This window comes from Triturus cristatus, chromosome 6 (assembly GCF_964204655.1).
Source record: "Triturus cristatus chromosome 6, aTriCri1.1, whole genome shotgun sequence".
Classification (NCBI taxonomy): Eukaryota; Metazoa; Chordata; class Amphibia; order Caudata; family Salamandridae; genus Triturus; species Triturus cristatus.
The window spans coordinates 315,551,768-315,576,033 of NC_140589.1; the positions used below are offsets into that span (position 1 = coordinate 315,551,768).

General features: G+C 43.6%; 1 protein-coding gene across 1 annotated transcript in view; it reads right to left on the reverse strand.

Moving 5' to 3' along the window:
• Window positions 1-1,904: 1,904 nt before the first annotated feature.
• Window positions 1,905-24,266, reverse strand: part of TRIB2 (tribbles pseudokinase 2) — a 29,752-nt gene continuing 7,390 nt past the window's right edge. Inside the window, exons 2-3 of the mRNA XM_085610672.1 lie at window positions 23,414-23,706; window positions 1,905-4,106 (exon numbers count right to left, since the gene is read on the reverse strand). Of these exons, the coding sequence (XP_085466798.1) occupies window positions 3,638-4,106; window positions 23,414-23,706 (762 nt within the window). The 3' untranslated portion in view covers window positions 1,905-3,637. The remainder of the gene's footprint in view (window positions 4,107-23,413; window positions 23,707-24,266) is intronic.

Below are 24,266 nucleotides of genomic sequence, written 5' to 3' on the forward strand. Positions count from 1 at the left end.
TTTCTGTTTATATGTACAGTCATGCTTTAGCTGATGGACTGCACGAGCACTTTTTCCACTTGCCACATATAAAGCACCCTTATGAATTACTGTAACTGGGTTGTCATTGATGCATTTAGTTAGTTCGAATTAGACGTGTACGTGCTACAAGCTCATTACGACAGAACCATTTGTTCAAATACTTAGATCCCAGTAGGACAACTGTGCTTTCAACCTTCTGAGGCCGGATAAAATAAGTACCTTTAAGTTAAATAACAGTTGCCAAAGTAATCTATCATAATTGCTGGAAGCCCATCGGGGTGACCGTGTCATACAAAACGGTCCATTATGTTAGACTGCTTTGTTGCTTGTATGCTCACACTTGTTACAATCCCGTCCACACTCGAAATACAAGACCTGCCAAGAATGTTCAAATACACCAGCAGTACAAATCTGGAGAATGACCGTGCCAAATCAAAGACCACAGTGGTCCATGTGGCAACCTTCATTTTCTTAAGTGCAATCCTGTTGTGCCTCCAGGTTCGTTAAAGCATAGGGCTCTGGGAGCACAATACGTACCATCAGCCCTCCACGCTGGAGAAACTAAACAATTCAACAATCGGTGTTCAATGTAGGCATCTGATTAAGAACTGTATTGTTAAGTTAATGCAAACACTAACATTCCCCGTTCAAGCTCAGATGCTTACTTGGTGAGCAGTGAGCACGTGTTTTGTCCTCAGTTTGCTTTCAAGGCTCATAGAGTTCTAGAGATACTCCCATGGAGGAAGCTCAGTTTCATCACCACTTGAATTAGTTTGAGGGGGTCTCAGGTAATTCCAACCCTGTATTTCACAGGGAAACAACTGATGGATAACAAGGTCGGGAGTTTAAAAGATGGTAATACAAAATTGTACCATCCGTGCTACTTGGTCGCCATTTGAAACAGAAAAGAAACAACTTCCTCAACTGAAGGCCTTAAAGGGAGTCAATTGGGTCGTAGGCATGGAAATGTAAACCTAAGAAGGAACAAGTGTCCAAAAGTATTTAAATGCAAATAAATTGTGCTGGAAAGCTGCAAGAAGGAGACAATGGGAAGAGATAAAATTCTGTACTGTAAATATATTGTAACTAACTTTCAAAGCTGTTGAAGTCCATTTATGAAAATGGTTGAAAATACAAAGGTTTGATGAAAAGCAGTCTTTGCTTGTAGCAAATACTGGACTTAAATATAAATTCTTACATTAATATTGTCCAGAGGTCACAGCTGCATGCAGCTGTGGAAAAGCTATGGACTACACCAGATAGTTCTTTTAATGGGTACGGCCCAGATTTCTTGCTGGGTCTCATTTTTAAACACTATTGGACGCCAATATGAATGAAGGAAAATAATGGGGGGGGGGGGGGGGAGAAGGAGGTTTAGGGCATGGAGGGGCTGTAGATTGTGTCTGAATCGATGTTATACTTTTCTGGAGAAAAAAAAAAAAGTACGTCTGTAACTGATAAGCTGGACAGGTTGTACTACATTTCCTGCCAAAAAAACCTATCCTACCCACCCCCCCCCCCAATCAAAAAAGAAAAGAGGGATCCATACAATAAAGAATGCCAAAACGGTTTATATTTTTCTCCTTACTGACAAACTTCAAAACTATGATATATTCACTGGACAAGTTGTGCTTTTTCTTAAAGGGTAGTGGGTAACCGTTGCACAATCCACTTTTTTATTCCATATAGACATTGTCCCTAGGCTGGTCTTTCGGAAGTTATAAATCTGATGGTGCAGATCCACAGAGACCATCAAGACATACAAGATCGAAAAAAAAGAAAAAAAAATAATCAAATCATAAGATATTTCAGGTTATAAATAATCCCAAATGAGTTGTCCCAAGTGAAACAAAAGCATACCAGTATAAAAAGGTAAAACTAAATTTAGTTAAATATGCACATTTTATTTATTGAAGAGATTAGGACAAAACATTGAACCAAATACATGACAAATAAAGCACCAGGGGCTTAAACCCCACCATGCATGTCATCACCAATCTTTCCTTGGATCAGGTACTTTTTAGGGCGTGGTTGTGGGTGGCAGGGAAGTTCATCTGGACACAGCACCATCTTCTTAATTTTAGAAAAATTACTCCTTTAGGATTGCCAAAACAGAACCAACGCAGGTCAGCTGCAGCCTTTGTCTTGTTATCAAGAGCTGTGAACTCTTCAGCTTGCCAGTCACGTTCTTGGAGCAGGAAACTAACATCCCATAGTCAAATGTAGTAGCCAAGTAGCAGTATGTACATGCCACATACTATAATTAAGCACAGATTCAAGTAACAATTAGATACTACAGGATCCACGTGTACTAACCCAAAAACATGACCACTTTACAAAACATATGCAGGCAGTATAAGTACAACTGAGGTACTATAAACACAAGTATTGATGCTGAAGGACTTCAATATTCAATAGCAATATAAAAAGCAATAATAAAAAAGTTTACCAGTCTAAATAATTAAAAAAAAAAAAAATAAGAAAGAGGCCAAACAAAATGCTTCTGGGGACTGCGACACCTAAACACAAACATACATACAAGTGATAACTACAGCATGTAACTTGTCATCCGAAGTCAACCCGTAATTGAAGTACTGGCTTGTTACATCACTACTGTGACATTTTCCTCAATAAATATCATAACATTCTTGACAATACAAAGGTGCATATTAATGTGTATGGTGGGGAAAAGTATCCGTACTACAATAAAGGTAAGCTTATAAGAATGCCTTCTCTGTCCTGCTTTGTAAGTCAGACACTCACACTGAGGGTGGACAAAAAGGAGGAAAGTTTCTAAAATATTTAGTTTTTTACCTTAAGGATCGAATGACTGACACCTTTTCCAAAATCTGGGCACTCTGCTTACAAATGGTTCAATAGAGCTCGTTTAACTTAAGTGCAAAGTGGCAAACGTGGAAGGAATTGTTTCTGACCCTGTTTGTTTGACATCAATATCACAGTTGGAAGTTTGAAATAATAGCTCCCTGAAAAAAATACTGTTTTTTAATAATACAAGGAAATTTACCTTGTGTAAAAGAAATCACTGCAAATGTCAATTTGACAAGAGCTGTAACTAATTTTTTAATTTTTTATAACCGAATGGAAAAGTAATTTACTGTTGGGAAACAGGAGTACAATATTTTGCACCCACTTTGTTTCACGCTATCTCGTCAGCACACAGCTTGATTTGTATCCAATCACTACTAGACAACATCCAATGAAAAATAAAAAGCTTAGCCAATTATTCGATCCCTGAAAAAAATGGCAGAAGTATGGTTTCTAACAGTGCGATGCCAAGGCATGTTTGCAAGACAAAAGGGTTCAAATGTCTGCAAATATTTAAAAGCAACGGAAGGAGTGATCATTGCAGACTCCTAGGTTCCTCGGATTGAAGCTACATGTTGCTTCATGCTGCCATAAACGGATAGCAGAGGCCCCCTCCCCTTTGATGTGCCCCCATGCTACATTTGTGTACTAGCTCATTGTGGAAGTTCCTTTTGACTCAGGGAACTCTTTGCTACCAAGGTAGGCCAAGATTGTGATGAAAGCGGCCAGCAAAGACTCCTTCATGTGGCCTGGTCCCGCTGAAGTACCTTCTGAGAAGCACTCTCAGCAGTCAGTTAAAAAATGGGTCCATGTCTTCGTCCATGTTAACGTCAGGCACCAGTTGATCCAACACTTCCTTAGCACCATATCCTGAATTAGATGCACTGAAATCTGTAGAAAACCAAGGATGGTCCAAAATTTCCTGCGATGTCAGCCGTTCCGATGGCTCACGGCGCAGAATGCTACGTATGAGGCACTTTGCCTTGGGCGACAGTGTCTCTGGAATGTTAAACTGCCCACGGCGAATCTTGCTGAAGAGGGAACTGGGCTCAATGTCATGGAAGGGGTATCGACCAACTAACATGGTGTAGAGCATGACTCCAAGGCTCCATACGTCCGCCGCCTTGCCAGAGTAGCTGCCATTTGTGTTTAAGATCTCAGGGCTGACATAGGCTGGACATCCATGTTTGTCAGAAAGAGAGTCATCGTCTCCACGCAAAATGTAGGCATCTTCCAAACTTTCTAACTTCACTCTTGTCCTGAAAGGTAAAGGAAAAACCAGAAGTGTTACTTTGAGCGAGATGCTTTATTCTTCATCACACCGTCAAGTCAAATTTTATTTGATTTAGTTCTGAGAATACATTTTTATAAATTAATTTGTTATAAAGCATTAATAAGATCATTTCAGAACAGTTTTAAAAAGGTTTTTAAAAATTTGAACAAATGACACAAATTCATCAGGCGTCGATTTAAGAAGCAAAATAAGGCCTTGCACTGAAGTGAATATTACACCCGGTTCGAATAGGTTTTCAGTACCGGTGTCTGGCCTCGACTAATGCCAAATTTGGGTATACAAACAGAACATGCTGTAAATCTTGCACTCCTCCGTTACAAAGATCAAATACTGGTGGCATTTTCACACTGTAGCCATCATCCACAACGAAGCGGGGCAGAAGAAAGGGTACAGTAATAGTAACAATATACTTTCTTAAATAAGTACCAGAATCATTCAGTACACGGTAGTGAACCTGCAAATACTCAAATTAAATTCAGGTGAATACTAGGACTGGGCGAAATGGGCGTTACACCAGTGTTTCGGGTTACTTTTGTTAGGTGGACTTGCCAACATTGCCATTACATCACATAGTGTATTTAGGCAATACTCACTGTACAAATGTACTGCAAGCAGAGCACGTGCAGCTGCTGCTCGTGGTGCACTTGATTTTTGCACTTCTTTTAAGTGCGAAAATCCGCCAATCTTAATGGACGCTAGGGTGCATTTCACACTTAATTACAATGGCAGTCATTTGGGTTAAATTTTACAAAATTACACAAAAGCAATTCTGCGAACTTCGCACACTCCTAATGGACAGCTGCATTTGTTTATAAAAAAAACAAAAAAGCTTGAGTTAATGAAACGAGGAATGAAAAACATATAATACCTAAATTACATGACCTGTGCAGTCGCAAGTTCCACAAGAATACGTACAGAAAATGCTACCATTCGTTTACCATTTTAATGTATGCCATTTTACACTTCATTCTACAACTCTGCCACAGAAAAACATTTAGGACACACTCATTAAAGTGTCTAGGAAAAATAGGTTTTCACATCATGTGCAACATCTAGATTTGGAAAGGCGCTCTTCATGGTCCAGGAGCCTTGTCAGAAAATGCAGTCCTAATACAGGAATATATATGAGCAACATAAAGTTAGGTACAACGCCCAAAGCTGCCCTCTAAAGATCCAGCAAAACGTTACTTAAAGTACAGACTTTGAAATGCAGAAGAGAAGTACTTAAAATTAATGTAGTCCACTTCTATGACTTCAAGGAACAAAATCAGGGCCACTGGAATTATGCAACAGGGTTAAAGTAAACTATGCAGCAAGTAAAGGCAAATAATACGGCACAATCTGGCACATTTTATAATTGTATTATGTTATGTGTCATTTTTACACTGGTTAACACTGTCCAGGCATTGGTTGCACCTCAATTGTTCGAGTTTAACACTCGAATATATAACAATAGGCATCAGAAAGGTGACCAGTCAACCTTTGAAATGGAGCTTCCACTATGCAGCAACATGTGTTGCTGCGCTTTCAGTACCTTTTGAACCGTTTGAGCTAAAAACGGTTTCTTTGTTAATTAACATCTGTAGATTATGGTGGTGGATTGTGTGGCAAATCTATAAACTATGTAAAAAGAACACTGCTGTGACAATTGCATAATTCAGGTGGGCCGGACCATCATTTAAACTATATGCTTCATGAGTAAAAGTTACAAAATGATAAGCTTTAAAGAAATAAAACATGCACAGGTTTGAGACCACCAATTTAACCGTAGAGGGATGTACTAAACAGAAATTGTGCGGAAACCAAAAGGAAAATTATTTGATCTGTCGTCAAGAATTAAAACATTAAGAAAGACATAAAAATAGCCAAGTCCCTCAAGCACCCGAGTAGTTCACAATTTTATTTTCATACAATAAAAACATGTACCCCACGCAAGCATACCGCACAGCCAACCTAAAATAGGGTAGTAGAACACATAATAGGATGCACAATGCAGAGCACACAAGCCCAAAATACAACTTCAAATGTAATTTACCTTACTTAGTATTTGTTTCCTCAAGACTTCTCAACCCTCAAACTGTTAAAAAGTGCAGCAAATAAATTTGGAAGAAAGAGTATGAACCCCAATATATGGAAAACTTTGGAAGTTCGAGATACTATCTTGGAAAGGAAGGTGGATCCAAAAGGTCACAAAATGTTTTTGAATTGCTTTACCTATAAAAAGGTCTGTTCTTCATCTCTCCTAAAAACCAAAGTGGGGAGCAGACCCCTGTTTTATGTCAAGGCCCCAAATAAGCAAAAAGCTGGAACAGAAGCTGCCTCCTATTAGGTTCTGAGATGGGCTGACAAAATTTGAGGAGAAGTTAAGGGAATTGTTAGCAAGAGATATTACAATGGAGGTAAATATTCTTAAGACATACATTCCGTTTATTGAGAACTATTTAACATTTCATAACAAACATCTTTTTACCTTCCAAACCCCCGTTTTTTTCTGAAGCTCTTTAGGTGGTTAAAATATATCAAGGGTTCTCGCCCAGAGTTTTGACTCTAAGTGCTACCATATGTAGGCAGACGGCTTTCGGGAAGAACAATCGGCAGGGTCCCTTCTCGTGATTTTGCTGCAGTGACACCCTTCAAAGAAAGGGGCATGCTATATAGACTGGTGGAGACACACTGATGACCCACACAAATCCCCTCCCTCCGTTTTACTGAAGGAATGAGTAAAAAATGTATTTCAAGCACCCTCTGAAGCGAGTCAGAGTGCTCTGTGGAAGTTAGACTGTTCCCCTAGTGATGGTCTGAACAGAGGTTACTGCTCCATGACACTGGCCAATATCCCAAATGTTTGGTATCAGGAGCTACTTTGAAACAGAGAGCAGCCATGGTCTTGCCATGGCTGCCAGCCTCCTTGATTGGTCATAGCTTGTGTTAAGTTTCCTGTAAAACGTAATTGTTTCGCTAAAAACAGCTTTTTGTTCACAAAAAGCACACAGACCCAGTATTCTCGGACACTGAAAGGAGCTACTACTGTGCAGATGTGCTCCTGCAGTCCAAAGGAAGGGAGGTGGAAAAGGAAAAGGATGGTTGGATAGCAGGGTGAAAGAAAGTACCAATGCAAAGGCGACCAGATCAATGGATGCATGGAAAGGTGAAAGGATGGGTAAATCAATGGAATGATCGAGTGGTGGGAGACTGTATGGGTGCATGAAAGAATAGATCGATGAATGGGGGAACTAATCGAGGAGCGAAAGGATGGATGAGCGAAAGGATGGATGAGCGAAAGGATGGATGAGCGAAAGGATGGATGAGCGAAAGGATGGATGAGCGAAAGGATGGATGAACAGTCTGAAGGGTGTATGGATGAAAGGAGTGATGAATGGAATGTTGAAAGGGAACCGGAATAAATGAAAGGAACGACAGAACAGATAAAAGATGGATGAATGAATAGATAAAGGATAAACTGGTAGAAAAAAGGTGTGTTGGGGGTGGGTTGGCTACTTCCTGGAAAGAGTTCTGGTCAGTCATAATTCACTTTGTAAAAGTTAGCATTGCTCCCACCGACAATTTGTCTACAGAGAAATGTTCATTCACAGAATATACAGCATATTTAAACGTGTATGAATGGGCCCACTGTGAGAGGGCAGGGCATATTTCCACCAAAGGGACTGCTGGACCCCATGAGTGTTTTTAGAAGCAGACATGCACATTAAGGTTTATTACTGCACTGTAGTAGACTATATTGTACAAAATACCACAGCAAGACTCCGAGAGAAAAAACAAACACATACACCGCGACAGCAAAAGCGTGTCAGGAGCCACGTAATTAAAGAGCGCTCCGTTTAATGAGGAAGAAAACGAGAAAGCACTTAAGGAGACATTTGTGAATATGTCAATGCAAAACCTGCGTGTATTGTTGATTCACACTAAATCAAAGCTATTTAAGAGAGGAGGAAGCTATCGTGTCTTAACGCTTCCCTGCTACCGCTGGCTGAAACCGCAGAAGTGCAATCAGAGGGCAGCGGAGATCCTCAGACGGGAAATTACCTCGGTCGCCATAGAAACAGGCAGGGAAGCCCATTGAAAGCAACACTGGCCCGCTTCGGCGCTTCTGTTTTTTCCAATCAATGTGACATTCACTAGCCCGCAATTCTCCAGATTCCCCGATAACGTGACCCAATACGATCAATTAAAAGTCATGGAGAATATGCTTTGACATAGCTTATTCGCCCAGTTGTGTGAGCACCTCGCGGTCGCCTTGCAGCTCCTCACCACATACACACCCAGTGCCCTATCTAAGGAAACAGGCACGGGAAGTTTCACTCCCACAAGCGGGGTAATTACTGCTAGCGCTATACTACCGCTGCCATAAACGATAGCGGTAACTAGCAATTACCGCAGGAGGAGTAAGCTAAGCCTTTTCGGTATTTAAGTTAATAGCGTTTTCCACCAAAAATATTCAAAAGCACACCAATGTGCAACAACCAACTCAACCTAAACATACAGCAGGAGTTCAACACCCCAGACGAGCACATTTCCACCACAGGCACCGCACTAGAAGTGACAAGCAAGCACAGGCAGCATGGAAAGGCTGAATCCCAGACTGACAACTGCTACTGTTCCCTGTGAAAAAGTGAATACACCCAAGGAAATAATATACTTGCATAGATACATGAACGGACTAAACCGTGGAAGCCACTGGGGGAGGGGGGGGGACGACACTCTGTTACATACCTGTCCAATGTAATGGAAGTAGGGAACAAGATTGGAAAACTGTTATGCTACAGGTTGGGCTGAGTCAAGGGCTTCTGTAGAATGATACTGCTAAATTATCAGATGGGGCAGAGTGGCCTCTTTGAAACTCTGTAGGGAACTGGAACACTTATCATGCCACAGTTGCAGAATAGACGAGAGGACAAAAAGGAACTGGACAGTGCAAAGGCGAAATTCTTAGGGAACCTGAGGAATAGCCAATCTTTGTCAGAAGCTGAGATGGTAGCAATGCTTCCTTCATAAAAATAGTACCATGGCGCTCCACTGTCTTTTGGCTGTCTTTGTCCTGTACATTTAGCGCATATATGCAACTGAACAATGCCTTTGATTCAATCCTAAAGGGTGTTTCCCCAAAAGAGGTTATGTGATGTCAAATAAATCCCCATGGCTTTCTGCAAGCTTACACTAGACACATGGGTAGCAGGGTAACTTAGTTCTAGAAAAAAAGAACAGATGATGGGAGGAATTCTGAAAAAAATCAAATCAAACATTCACCCCAGTCAGGTATCGGAGTTGAATTAATCAGTATTTTGCTCACCACACCTTTCCAGTTTGGACCTAGCCTGGGCATACCCTGCCACTTACGGTGACAAGCGCAAAAAAGAACACATGGTGCCACTGGATTCAGTCAAGCCTGACTGATGAGGAGTGAAAGCTCCATTTGTTGTAGTTTGGTCAAGCAGTTAGGCTTATCGGAGGGCTGTGTTAAGCATTTATTTTACACTCAGGCAAGTAATGGTAGCACACACTCAAAGACTGAATCTAGACCAATTGTTTTGTATAAAAAGTTATTACTTTGTTACTTTATTCTTAAACCAAGAGGAACTCAGTTGCAGGTTAGTCACAGTTTAAAAGTAGCAATACTTTTCAAATAGAGTGAAATTGTTGTGCAAAGCAGTAAACAATGCTTTACAGAAGTAGAAATACTTTAGTGTTTTCCGTTTATAACAGTAGCACTTTGCAATGGAAATATAGACTTTTGTATGCATTAAATAGAATGCAATGCAATCTAATGGAAGGAAAACAGGGTTAAACATTAGCAGGTAAGTACTCTACTTACAGTGCCAGCCTTAATGGGTTTGGACTAAAACTGGGCAAGGGTCAGTTTAAGTTAGGTACTGCACCACCAGCGGCACTGAGGCAGCGGGGTGCAAAGATCACTGGGCCCAATGTTAGTAAATGGACAATGGGGAAACTCATTGCACAAAGAGGCTGCAGGCTCGGGCCATGAGGCTGGATAAATGTGACCACCGGCTGGGCAGGGAGTTAAAGGGCTGAGGGACACCAGAGTACCATCGGCTGGGCTCCCCAAAGTCGGGGTGGGGAGGATGCAGGGGTGCCTTTTGGTGCTAGATTTAAGTAGCCGGCAGCGGTCTGGCCGACCCTTCAGGTTAAGGTTGTAGGCAAATTCGTGGGGTCCAGGAGAAGTCAGCCACTGATGGAGATGAGGTGAGGATCACTGGAGAGACTTCACAGGACAGGCAAGACACTCGGGCCATGGGCATCAGGTGCAGAGTGAGCAGGGGTCACAGATCCGCAATCCTCAAAGATATAGTTTCTTTCTGGACAGGGCCGCTGTACTCAGGAGATCTGGTCTGAAGAATGGCAGTCTTCCTGGGGTTTTTGGAAGTCGCTGGCCACGGGACCGGTATCATCTTCTTTGCAGGGTCTTTAAGCAGAAGGCAGGCCATTAGGGCTGGGAACAAATCAGTCATCTTCCAGGCAAGGCTGAATGGCATTTTCTTTGTCATGTTCTTCTTGGGTCACAGGAATCAGGATCAAGGTTCAGGGGTGCCCCCAAATACTGAATTTAGGGGTGTTGAAGGGACTGGCAGATGGTAGCAATGAGGTACTTGCCTTTAGGGCGACTACACCCTTAGAATACCTCCTCCCTTTGTGGAGGGGCCATTCCCTTAACCAGATTGGGTCAAACCCTTCCATTCAAGATGGAGGATTTCATAAGTAAGAGGTCACCTCGGTCCAGGGCCCCTTAGGGGTGGTCCTGGCAGTTAGAGGGCACACCTCTCCTGACTACTAATTTTCCAGCTGACCTTGCAGCCAAAAGTGAGGCTTGGTCAGGGGGCGGGCATCTCTACTAGCTAGAGAGGCCCTGGCTAGCATATCAAATAGCATTAAGCCTTTGAGGCTCACAGTCATGAATGCTGTTCCTCCTTAGGGGGAGAAACACCTCCACCCCAAACAGCCTTTGTCCCTGACCCAGAGAGCACAAGTGCTCCCACCTCAGGGAGACAAACATTTCTGCGTGTGGATACCTGGTGCAGACCAGTCAGCTGGACACAAGCCAGTTGGTAGTTTCAGGGGGCATTTCTAAAATGCCCTCTGGGTGCATTTTGTAACAAATCCCACAGTGGCATCAGTGTGGGTTTATTATGCTGAGGAGTTTGATGCCAAACTCCTTAGAATTCAGAAAACTATCATGGAGCTGTGAAATTTGAAAGATGGCACAGACACTGAAAGGGCACATTACTCATTCATGAGGGTAAGCCCTCACCTGTGGGGTAGTGCACTCTGCCTTATTGCTACGAGGTCTGCTAGAGGGGTGACTTACCCATATCACAGGCAGTGGTTGGTGGGCATGGGACACAGGGGATATGTGCCCAGTTAACTGATGTTTTGCCTGCACCAAAACACAGTATGCAATTGGCTGTGTGTACGAGTTTGGGGAGGGGTCTCCAAGGGTGGCACAATATATGCTGCAGCCCTGGTAACAAGGCCCTTTGTACCACTGTTACCTTTTACAAGGGGCTTACAGGTGAGGCAGAGGTGTGTCAATTGTGGAAACAAAGGTACAGTTTAGGAAAAGAACATAGGCACCGGGAACCTGATTGGCAGGGACCAAGTTCACACTCCGTCAAAGTGCATCAGATATCAGGCAAAAAGTGTGTGTGTGTGTGTGGAGGGGGGTAACCATGCAAAAAGGAGCACCATCCAACAACAATCAATTACATTTGCCTTCAATAGGGTCATGGTCTACCTCTCTTCAGCTGTCACTTAGTCACCGGGCCTGTCCACATATTAGATACAGCGGTTGCCATAGCCAATGGCCTAGGCCGAAACCTAAATAACCTGCCATCTCCCCAAATTGTATTTGCAAAACCCTACGGTTAGGACAGCTTTCATCACCAACAGGGACTTCAAGTTCTCAATAGTCAGGTAATAAACATTCTCTTTTGAGAAAATGGGTCATTACTATTGGCACAATTTTGTCTTAACTATATTGTTGGGACGCTTTCGGAATGACTTTACCATTACATTGTCCATCTAAATTTCATGGGCTGTAAGGAAAAGAGTTTACACCCAGGTGAGAATCTGTTCTCAACAAAGAAAAAATAAACTGAATAAAAGTGAGCTTTTCACACTGCCTAGTACAGCCAACTCTGCAATGCCAACAGCCCAGTGGAGGACATGAAGAGGACCATTAGGGTGCCCAGAAATCTATGATTACCATAGATATCAACAGAGAAGCAAATGAGTTTGAGTGAACCAATGAATGTGTCAAATTATGCAAATCTTCGGTGCAAGTGTAATCTTCGGTGCAAGTGTATAATACTTAGATGTACCCATTTCTCCGAATTGGGCCACTCGAGTCTACAGCAGTGGTCTTAACCTTTGACTTCCATTGATTGACCCCTGCCGAATCACTACTGTAAGCAGAGGCCCCCCAACTACACAATTTCAAATAAGTCAACCTAAAAAATGAAAAGAAAAAAAAAAAACGCACTTAAGTGAACATCAAATGTACAAATGAGGAAATATTGCATTTAATTCACATACATAAACTACAAAAAAACCCTACATTTTAATTGGATGGTTGGAGTGTTTCAAAATGTATTTTTATTCATAAAAGACAGTGCTGGACAGTATGCTGTGCTTCAGTTTATCATTGTGTCTTAGCTGCTTCAAATGTGAGCACTCTTTATCAGTGTTCACCGGTGCTTCAATTAGGGCCACCAATCATCCACACTAGATTTCTATGCTACACTTGTGCCGCTCCCACAAATCAAGATAATGTTACCAACGTAATTTTTACACTTAAATTTCAAATCCCTTCATCTAGAGCATTTTAGCTTTGTAAATGTCACGTTTTATGTATATACTTCCTTAATCCACTAATATTTAATTTTCTAATCCGTTGCAGACCCTAGGGGCCTCTGAACCACAGGTTAAGAATCCCTGATCTAGGAGGCCTGAGCAGAACTTTAAGCTTTGCTTCATGCAGGATCGTCAACCCTTTTGTTGGCACCTGAATCCAGCAAGCTCCCTCACTCACTCACTTAAGGAGGATGCGGGGACCTTCCACTTAAGTACCTCATCCATGTAAAACCCATGGAACATTAAACTCTCTAGCTGGCAATGCCCCCTTGACTGGCCAAACCCCCCTTGGACTTACCCACTCCTAACCAAACTTAGTACCACAAGCCATTGTTTTACAATTCGATTTGACCAGCACAAATGCCCTTACATGAATACAAAAACAGTTGGACAGAATGCAGAACAATGTCATACATCCACCCCAGTACAGAGATCTGGGACTAAATCCATCGTTTTTTTTGCTCACCATGCCATTCCAGTTTGAACCCAGCCATATACAAATCATTCTTGACCCTGTGCCTCATGGGAACAGTCCAGCCCGAACTGCCAAGCCAGGTCCTCCCTGGACTGGAACCAAGCATCCTAGGACCGGTTTCGGGGTTTCACCCCTCTTCAGCCAGGATAGCTTGAATCTAGTGGCATGGAGAACACGGGACTCACGTCTGAGCATACCTGCCCCACTCGGTGTGACAAATGCAAAAACAACAATCCTGGCTGAAGAGGGGTGAAACCCCAAAACCGGTCCTAGGATGCTTGATTCCGGTCCAGGGAAGACATGGCTTGGCAGTTCGGGCTGGACTGTTCCCATGAGGCACAGGGTCAAGACTGATTTGCATATGGCCATGTCTGAACTGGGGTGGCGTGGTGAGCAAAATAACGATGGATTAAACCCAGATCTGTGACTGGGGGTGAATGTTTTGCCAATGTGCAACATTCCGTCCATCATCTTGTGCGTTTTGCTCACATTAATCCAGCACACTCCCACTCTCTTCCTAGATCATGAGTAGGGCTCCCAGTTTTCCGTTTTTACGGATTTTTACATATAAATACAGACGGAAAACAAGTTTTCCTTTATCTGTATTTATATATAAAAAACGGGAAAATACTAGTAAATGTTGCTGTGCTGCCGTCTGGTGTCTCCCCCTCCTTAAAGGGTTAAGAGGTGTCAGCCCAGGCTGAGAAAGCTTCCCGGGCACACACAGAGCTGCCGGCCGCACCCGAGTACTTCACATGTCTTTGAAAGGTTAAAGAGGCGTTAGTCTTATTTCACCCCTTTTAGAGCCACTGCCAGAGTCAGATTAGGAGCCTCTATTCACACCATTGTTGTGCGAGTTGTGGCTCTTGCACCATGTTGTGACGATTACAGCAATGGAGCATTGGGTGACAGGGTGGGGCTCTGCTCCCTGATGGAAATATCAGGTCTGGGAGGCAGCAGCTGCCTCTGGGGATGCAGAGCCGATGCTTGACACGTGGATATCTCGAGAGGGGAGGGGGGTGTGGGAATGCAGGCAGCAGACCGGGCATGGAGCCGGGAGGGAACTCAAAACAGGAGCGCTGTGTTCCGACACATAGAGGCAGCCGTCTGGCACAGTGCGGCCCTCTTAAACTCACGTTGGACATCCTCCACTATGGATACGGCACTTCTAATAGCACCATTTAGGTGTTTCTAGTTACACCTGGCCAGGGACAGCTTTTCGCGCTAGTGGGGCACAATTGGGTTGCAGTTGAAGTCCATGTGAGTTTCTCTCTGTGGGGCAGTATGACAGAAACTGCAAGGCTCTGAGACAAATGGCTTGTGATAGCACTTTTAAGCATATTTGGGACATTTTGCAAATGGCAAAGTTTTTAGGTGAATATATAGTGTTGACCAATAAAAACTGAGCGCATGTGTGCATTGTCAATTTAAATAAATGTGGAAAAATACTAGCTGTAGCGTAGTCTTTTGCTTGTGGCAAAAATAAATATGGATAAATACAGACGGAAAGGGCAAAAAAATAAATACCATAAAACCGGGAGCCCTAATCATGAGCTATAAAACACTGCTTTCCCTGGAATACATTCGGCCAGTCTCCCCGCTCATTGTTTACACAACGCCTATTTAGTCTCGCTACCCTCTTCCAGTCTTTTGCTATGAAGGTAATATGATGAGCTGTAGGACTTCAATGTGTTACATTTTTTCAGTTGTAAAAACAAAACTGGTGTACCACACTCTGGTTGTCATTTTTGGCTAGGTTACTGCTTTAGTGTGTATTTTTTTTCATTATTTTTTTTTAGACAAAAGGGGAACATAAAAACTACAATGTATTTTTATCAACGATGTCCAAGCTTTCAAACCACACTAGGGTCATGCTAGAAAGAAGAACCAAGCTTATTTTGCCCTTTCCAAGTAACTCTTAATCTCTGGCTTTTAAATAAGAACTGCGACTCTTAGGGCCAGATGTACAACCACTGAAATTAGTGCCTGTGCCAATCGCAAATTGCGAGGTGCTAAATCCGAATGTACAACAGTGTCAGAGAAACTGTTAGCGATTCCCAATGTGGTCGTAAAATGTGAGGCCCATCAATATTCATGAGCCACTCGCAATTTGCGACCCCATTGGGAATGGCCAGCCTTACCGGGATGGTGGCCTGCTGGGGTCAGCAGACCACCGTGTCGGTGACTGCTTTTCAATAAAGCAGTTTTTTTTTTTTTTAAAAAGCAGCCCGTTTTCCCTAAAGAAAAACGGGATGCATTTAAAAAAAAAAAAGAAAAGTTGGTTTAATTTTTTTAAGGGCAGGCAGTGGTCCTTGGGACCACTGCCTGCCCTTAAAAAATATTTTCCCCTGCTTTTGCAAAAGAGGACCCCTTCCCGTTTGCGAGTGCTTAACCACCCTTCTGAGAAGGGTGGTAAACTGCGACTGTTATGCGACCGCAATTGCGGTCGCAAAATAGTCATACATACCTGGAGGACTCGCTATTAGGAAGGGATTTCCTCGGAATGCACCTTCCTAATAGCGACTCGCTATTCCTATTTTGCGAGTCGCAAAATAGAATAGTACATGGCCAATTCGTTTTTTGCGGTCGCAAAGGGGTCTGAAACCCCTCTGCGACCGAAAAAAAGGTCATACATCCAGCCCTAAAATACTAGTTTTGCGCTTGTTCATTAGGATTTGTTTTTTAAAAAATGCTGTGGGCTATTTTATTTTAACACATGTTTTACTTTAACCTCGGGGGCAAGTGCAGTTCCGAACAATATACAAGGTGAGTAGAAAAGGTAGTTTTAATCACATCTGCTTGAAACGCAATTAGTTTGCAGGGAATACGTTTGGGCATTTCATTTTTGGCAGACAGGACCAAAAACGTGTTTACAGAACATGCAATGCATGTACAAACCAAGCAGTGAACTAATGGGTGCAGACTATAAAGATGAAATAAAAACCTTTTAAAGCTAAGCGTCCGATAAATAATGCTCAATGCTAAAGTACAGATTTAGAGAAAACATTCGGAGTAAGAGCCAATGCAACGTACTAGCTCGGCTAGTGGACAGGTCTGCTGCCCTCTACTTGGCATGACCCTACTCGTGACCCCGTATTCCAACGCTGATAACGAGTTTCCTTCGGCTCCTCGAAAGCCGGTTAGTTCGCTATTCATTACGAGCAAGGTCATCGTTGGACTCTGCAAACCAGCCAGCCAGCCACGCCTGCGGAGCCAACTCCAGCCACACGGCACCCAGGCAGGGTAGGGAAATTACTGCACGGACACGGCAATCTGTGGGGACGCCGTCCCTAGACCAACCCGGGGCGGGGGAACAGGGCTCGGCATCGGATAAAGCCACGTTCATGTTTTTACTCCAGTAGATATCGGTAGCCTTTGTTGAAATCTACAGGGGTTCACGTACTCATTCAGCGTCTCTAAGACGAGGCACCATAAAGACATAGGGAGAGAGGGGCTCTGCTGATCTTAGTAGCCTCCAGCCCCCATACATACATCATAAATGAGGGCAGCATCCACAAATAAGAGCCTCGAGGGCTCATACGTCTCACAGTTCCTGTCTGCAATGCCTGGCCCTGGGCCAGCCAAGCGTTAGGCCAGGACCGCAAGAGGGAAACTGGGGGTGCACCAGAGCATCTCTGTGAATGATGGAATGTGCTGGGGTTCCAGAGCATCCTCTGTGAATGATGGAATGTGCTGGGGTTCCAGAGCATCCTCTGTGAATGATGGAATGTGCTGGGGTTCCAGAGCATCTGTGAATGATGGAATGTGTTGGGGTTCCAGAGCATCCTCTGTGAATGATGGAATGTGTTGGGGTTCCAGAGCATCCTCTGTGAATGATGGAATGTGTTGGGGTTCCAGAGCATCCTCTGTGAATGATGGAATGTGTTGGGGTTCCAGAGCATCTGTGAATGATGGAATGTGTTGGGGTTCCAGAGCATCTCTGTGAATGATGGAATGTGTTGGGGTTCCAGAGCATCCTCTGTGAATGATGGAATGTGTTGGGGTTCCAGAGCATCTCTGTGAATGATGGAATGTGTTGGGGTTCCAGAGCATCTGTGAATGATGGAATGTGTTGGGGTTCCAGAGCATCTGTGAATGATGGAATGTGTTGGGGTTCCAGAGCATCTCTGTGAATGATGGAATGTGTTGGGGTTCCAGAGCATCCTCTGTGAATGATGGAATGTGTTGGGGTTCCAGGGCATCCTCTGTGAATGATGGAATGTGTTGGGGTTCCAGAGCATCCTCTGTGAATGATGGAACGTGTTGGGGTTCCAGAGCATCCTCTGTGAATGATGGAATGTGTTGGGGTTCCAGAGCATCTCTGTGAATGCTGGAATGTGTTGGGGTTCCAGAGCATCTCTGTGAATGATGGAATGTGTTGGGGTTCCAGAGCATCTCTGTGAATGATGGAATGTGTTGGGGTTCCAGAGCATCCTCTGTGAATGATGCGATGTGTTGGGTTCTGCACTTGCCACACTGACTGGCAAAACAGAATAAAACTTGTGCATGGACATGCGTGCATGGGGCCCAGTTTGGACACATGCATCTAATTTTATATTGTCACAAATTCCATTCATGAACTCATGCATTCGCAAAAATAAAAATAAAAAAAATGTTTGAATATGTACTTGATTGATCGGTTCGCACAGTTTAAATCCGCCAGAATCTAAGAACATGCAGTTCTCAGGCAGAAAGAAGCAAAATCGGAGAATATCTGGACTGTCAAAGTTTTGATGTTCATACATTTAGCATGTGCAATGAAGATGCCCATCACTAGCATAATAGGCCGATTTTACAGGGAGGCATGACAAGAGCAGGTTCAAATCTCCAGTTCCACTGACAGACAAAGGAATCTATTTACTCCAGGTTGAGTCTGGATGGGATCCTTTTACGGGTAAAAGCTGCACACATTCGGAACAGCCCATTGTGCATACGCATGCCAACTGGGTGTGAATACAATACCTCGGTGCCAAGAGACTACATAAGGACCACAGTGTGCTCCACTACATGCATTGCGTAGACCAAATGATGGTGGACGGGGTTAGCTTTATCTAGCTCCATCCTTACCCAGAAATGTTCAAGAAACAAATGTATCTGCAGTAATACTCTCTCTTTGAGAGGGTGCAAAAGCTGTACAAGCCTGAGATGTGTCAGTGGGTGGTTGGATAACCTTTCTGCAGACTACTTGAAGCCTGTTGGTAGCTTGAAGCCGAGTGAGCCACCAGCTAGTACCAACTGTAGTCGACACTTGGGCAACTCTGGATGAGGCCTTCCATTCTGAGTACAGAATCTGAACTTCCAGTAACAGGAGCAATGACCAGATGTTGCAACTTGTGTTGTGGCTAGGCAGAGATCTAGCTTCAGATCTCTGTGGTGGCTAAGCCGCAAGATTTTCATGTACAATACCACGTGTATACTGCCTCAGACCAATCGTCTACATTTATGAAATAATGCATACTAGAGCAGAATGTCGACAACAATACATCACCGATATGCAACTCATTACTGGAGTATACCAAAGTTATCTTAATAAAACTGCAATAAAAAAAATAATAAAGAGTCAAGTTTACGGGCAACATGGATCACTTTTTTTTTTTGCAGTCTTGATATTGCAGAGAACTGCTTGTGCTAGAAACTGGGTGGGCGTAGAGCTTGGGGGATGCTGGCAATGGCTGCAGGTATACCACTCACTGGCAACGCCTGCTCGCTCAGCACAAGTAGGCAGGGTTGACACACTAGAACCTTAAGGTAGATAATCTCTCTTAAGGATTTGTGTCCATTATTCCAAGACATTATTATTCCATTATTACGAGACAGTTATGGTTGTGCAACGAGGTGGCTCAGGATGTGTGAGGTTGGTATAACAGAGCGCTATGAGGCAGACATTTACGTCATCCATGCTCTCACTGAGTAGGGCATGGGGGGTGGAGTGGTCTCTCCTAAAGAGATTCACAAAAACACTTTTGTTCTTGTATGAAGTCTTGAAGAAATACACCTCATTTATAGAGAACAGTTGAGAAGCTTATACCAGGGGAGGTCTGGCTCTGGAGGAGATTAGCAAGACGTGGTGTGTGTGTGTGTGTGTGTGTGTGGGGGGGGGGGGGGGGGGGAGGGAGAGGGGCTTAAAGTCCACAGATAAACACCTTTGTCCCAGGCACAGACCAGGTCAGTGCACCCCATCACTATGAATGTGTTGTCTCCAGTGCAACCGAGAATCTGTTCCTGCCCTGTGGGCAGTGCATTAGTTAAAGACATACCAGCTGTTTGAAACTGCTGTTCTGCCTTCGACAGTGCAGGTGGTGGCTCAGCCTACATTACAAAGGGGGAAGAGAACTCCCTGCAGGCAGAAGCAGTGAGTATGGGCACCCACCTACACTGAGATATTGGTATGGGGAGTAGGTGTTTCCTTGGGACAACCTTTAACCCTTTTCCAAGGGGCACCCGGGTGGGGGCAGGGTGGTAGACCACCATCTGTGTGCCACCTCTTTGAGGCACGCAGTCATTGACACTCCCGACTACCTCTTAGCCTCTACACCCACTCTGTATTTTAAAGGCAAGAGCAGAGGCAAACTGTTCCCTCATTTGCATGGAGATACACGCACATGCTAATGACTGAAAATCCCCTTGATATCACAGCAGCACAATGTGTGTGGCATAGTCTGTATTAAAAATAGGGCGTTGGACAAGCACTTGGGGTCCCTCCTGTAATGGCTAAGTGCCCATGGGGTGCAAAAAGCGGATGTACATGCCCATTGCATCCATGGGGAACTTTTGAGTCACTCAGTCTCCGCCATAAACGTCTCCTGATTAACCAATTCAAACCAGAAAGATGCATTTTGATCTAGATCACATGGCAAAGTTTTTCATTTCCTTTATGATTTTCAGCAAGACTTCTCAGTACTCCAGTGCATGACCTCAGCCAAGGTTAACAGAGGTGTATTCAAGTAAGGACAACACACAGGCTGGATTCAGTCAGTCTAGTAACTCTGCTCTCAGGTGGCAAACACCTCCACACAACCCCAGTGGGATGCATTCAAACACACTGCACAATTCTGGTGGGCCTTGATACCAACACTTGATTTCAGAATAACAGAGTGAAAAACGTTGGCGTTTACTAACAACGCTAATCACGCAAACCACCAAATAATGGGAACTCCATTTCTGATGGACTTCGCCTTCTAATTTAGCCTCATCCAGTAAATTAATGTGTTAACACTGTTGCAAAGTACTTTTGACACAATTAGCATCAGCCTTTCGCACATGGTTACCATTCTCTGATGGGGTTTTATAGAGTCTCTGGTAGAGTAAATTCGCACTACACATTTAGAGAATTTATATAAAACCACAACGCAAACAAGTGATGATCCAGTTCCAATTAGTTCATTGCTCTAAACATCTCAGTTGCAGTGGAGGCATCGATCAGCAAGCCCCATAGATGTTTGACTGATACACAGTCCACAGAACAACTTGGTCACAATCATGTGCCAGTGACCAGTCTTTCACTCTGCAACTAGATAATATAAACCAGGAGGAGAAATATAAACGAGGAGGAGAAAGAAGTTCACATGCAAACCATGTATCGAAACCAATATTCAAGTGAAACCATTTTCGGTTCCCCAGAGGCATGCTATAGGGGTTGCGGCAGGCTGAAATCCAGATTTACCACTCACTATGTAACAAGAAGAGGAGTGGAGCTAAGTCTGAAATCCCCAACACAATACACGTAGACCGACACCGATGTGGATTAAAGAAAATAAAAATAATTAAAAAGTAACTCTGCAGCAAGTGAATGGGTGTGGAGTTCAACAGGAGCAAACTGTTAAAATGGAAAAAACCATTGTAAGAGCGCTCCATTCATGGGCTCTCAATTAACTGGTTTAAAAAAAAAAAATCCGTTTCCTACAAAGCTTGCCGAGGCCCCTTTTCTCTGTTGTCCATCTCACTGCTTCCATTGTGCGTGCACCTGTGTTCACGGAAGAGATCTTCACAAACCTCTGTGGTTTGCTTCCCCATGGGTGTGGTGTGACTTTTTCAAACCAGGTTTATGAATCGACTGCAGCAGCGGGGGACGGCGCTCTTAATAGGAATGACCTCATCCGCCGGTGTACTTTCTAGTGTGTGGCAGGGCAAGGGATGGTACAGGATTTCCTTGAAATGGAGAACATGTTTCCAAGGTTGCGTCACCGGGTCTCCCCTTTCTTCCCCGCGTAGTTTCCAGCCAGCGCAAGGTTTGAGGAGGGAGGAGGCGGGCGAGTAATAAGCTGCACCCAATGGGGCGCATGTACGGTTTAAACAAAGTAGTGACTGCAGCAGGTCTGTGGGTAGGCAGGAGGGAGGTACCACTTCAAAACCGGCAGTGTTGGTGCCTGCCCGGTGAGCAAAGCTCTGCCCAAGAAACAACCTTGAGTGGAAGAAAGATGTGAACATCTGTCTATTTAGAATGGGAAGCCTCAGAAAACACAGTCAATCTTCTGTGCGCTCGAAAGAAAGTTTCCCCACACGACCTCTCACTGCGGTGACTCACTGGAGTGGAATAGTCGGCCCCCATCAGCTCAATGCAATGGGGGATGAGGAGAACCAAATAGCGCTTTGTTCTCTATTGCGCAAGACTGTATCCCATGATTATCACACTCCAAAATGTTTGGCCTCATTGGATGCAAAAGAAAATAAAACTGTAGGTAACCAAGGGGCATACTATCAAGCCAGGCGATAAAATTATCGCCGCTTTAGCGGCAGAAAACTGACGCTAAAACGGCGATAATGGGCTTGATAATATGCTGTATGGAAGTCCAATTGAAGCCCATGTTAGATGTGCAGGACATCGGGTATTTCTTATAAGATGACAAACAAAACACAGTTGAAACACCTTACAGAAGACAACCAAATCTACCACTGAGATTGCACCACTGCTCGTGTATCAAAACACAAACAGCAGAACTGAATAAAATACAGTACGTATGAACACAAAGCACGGGTGAAACAATGACCTAAGACCACCTGGTCTCAAAGATGGAGTGGAGAATACTGGAATTTATTTTTAAACTCATGGATAACTGGTTTGACTTCAACCGTTATTTTGAAAAGACCACGTGATACAAGTGCCTTCTAAAGTTAAGAAAAAACGTGGATAGAGTTTTTAAACACGGTTTTAATTCTGATTAATTGTCCATAGCAAGCTGCAGGAAATAAACAGCAGCAAGATGCAATCGAAAATTGTATGATGTTTTAATAACAGAAATCTATAAAAAGGCCACCAAATAGATCAGTTGGTGCTGCATTTTATTTTGTTGTCATGGCAAAAGACAAATGGTTGCCATTGGTCAGCTGCAGATACATAAATGCTCAAAGGTTGGTGATTCCCACCCAGCAAGAGTGGCATCTCAAAGTGTCAGTGTTGTGGAGGAAATGGAATAAGAGAACAGGGCCTATGCCTGAGATAAGAAGACACCAATGATCTCTGGAAGACACCCATCTGCACCAGAAGTCCTAATGCTGGCTGGCACAAAGGCTCAACTGGGCGAGCTGTGTCACCACTACAGAAACACCAGGAAGCTTCAGAAAGGTAGCATTTAGCACCTTACACAAATTGTAATAGCTGTATTAATAATAACCCGTTCTAATGCATCACCACAGCGATAGGAAACATTTTGAAGGGCCACAGAAGTACAGGTGTAGTCTCAATTCAGAAAAGATAGAAAGCAAATCACACAGGCAAAAGCAGCCAGGCAGACATCAGCACGGGCGCAGTTTATGTTAATCATAAAAAGGTAAGAATGTGCGATTGTGCTGGCCTAACACAAGAAACCGGAGAGCTTCTGAATAAAGCTCTAGTGCCTTGAAGACTACCACTATCAACACACTGCAGACAACTGAACCGTTAACCTTCTCAAACTTACATCTACAACATGGCTTACCTGTCATCGTCTTTGAAGACGAACTTTCGGAGCTTGAGGTCCCGCAGTACCAGTCCGCCCTTGTGGCAGTGTGCTACAGCAGAGGCTATTTGATAGAACAGTCTGGCTGCCTCTTCTTCCTTGAGCTTTTTGCAGGTACGAACAAAAGAATGCATGTCCCCATGGCTCCGCTCGAAGAACACATAGGCCTTTGTCTCTCCCAGAATAATCTCAGTGATTTGGTTAATGTTGTTGTGTGAAGTTAACGAAAAACAGGGTGCCAGGGACTCCTGGTAGCAGCGAATGTCAAACACCTGCAAAACCAAAGGGAGGGGGAAAAAAAACATCAGAAATGATTCTTCAAAGAAGAAAAACTGAATCGCTGCATTGCAACCCCTCGAGCATAAATGGTCAATAGAAGCATACATTTCTAATCCTAGAAGGTGCATGCATTTAGGACAGGTTAGGATGAATTTAGACTTTCTGGGTAGCAAGAGATATCACCAACATCGGACAGAACTGCTCTAAAAACAGGGGGATGTTATAGGGCAGAAAAGATTAAATAATGCCACCCGTGTTCGAGAGGAAGCAGCAAGGGTTAAAGAAAGGTCAGCTTTTGGATCTTCAGGGTGCACAAGGTGAGTCAAGCAAAGATCTAGTCTGAGAGTCGACTGTCTTAGTTCACAAAAAGTGAATGAATCTACAATCTGAATAAATGTACACATTTTCAGAGTCCAAAAAAAAAAAAAGTCTATAAATACTGCAGTCAACCTGCTCGACAATACATGGTGGATGACCCCGCCCCCAGGGATCATGTTTTTAATCCTGCAGAAATCATATACACTTATGCAAGATATGTGAGGTGCACCCATTT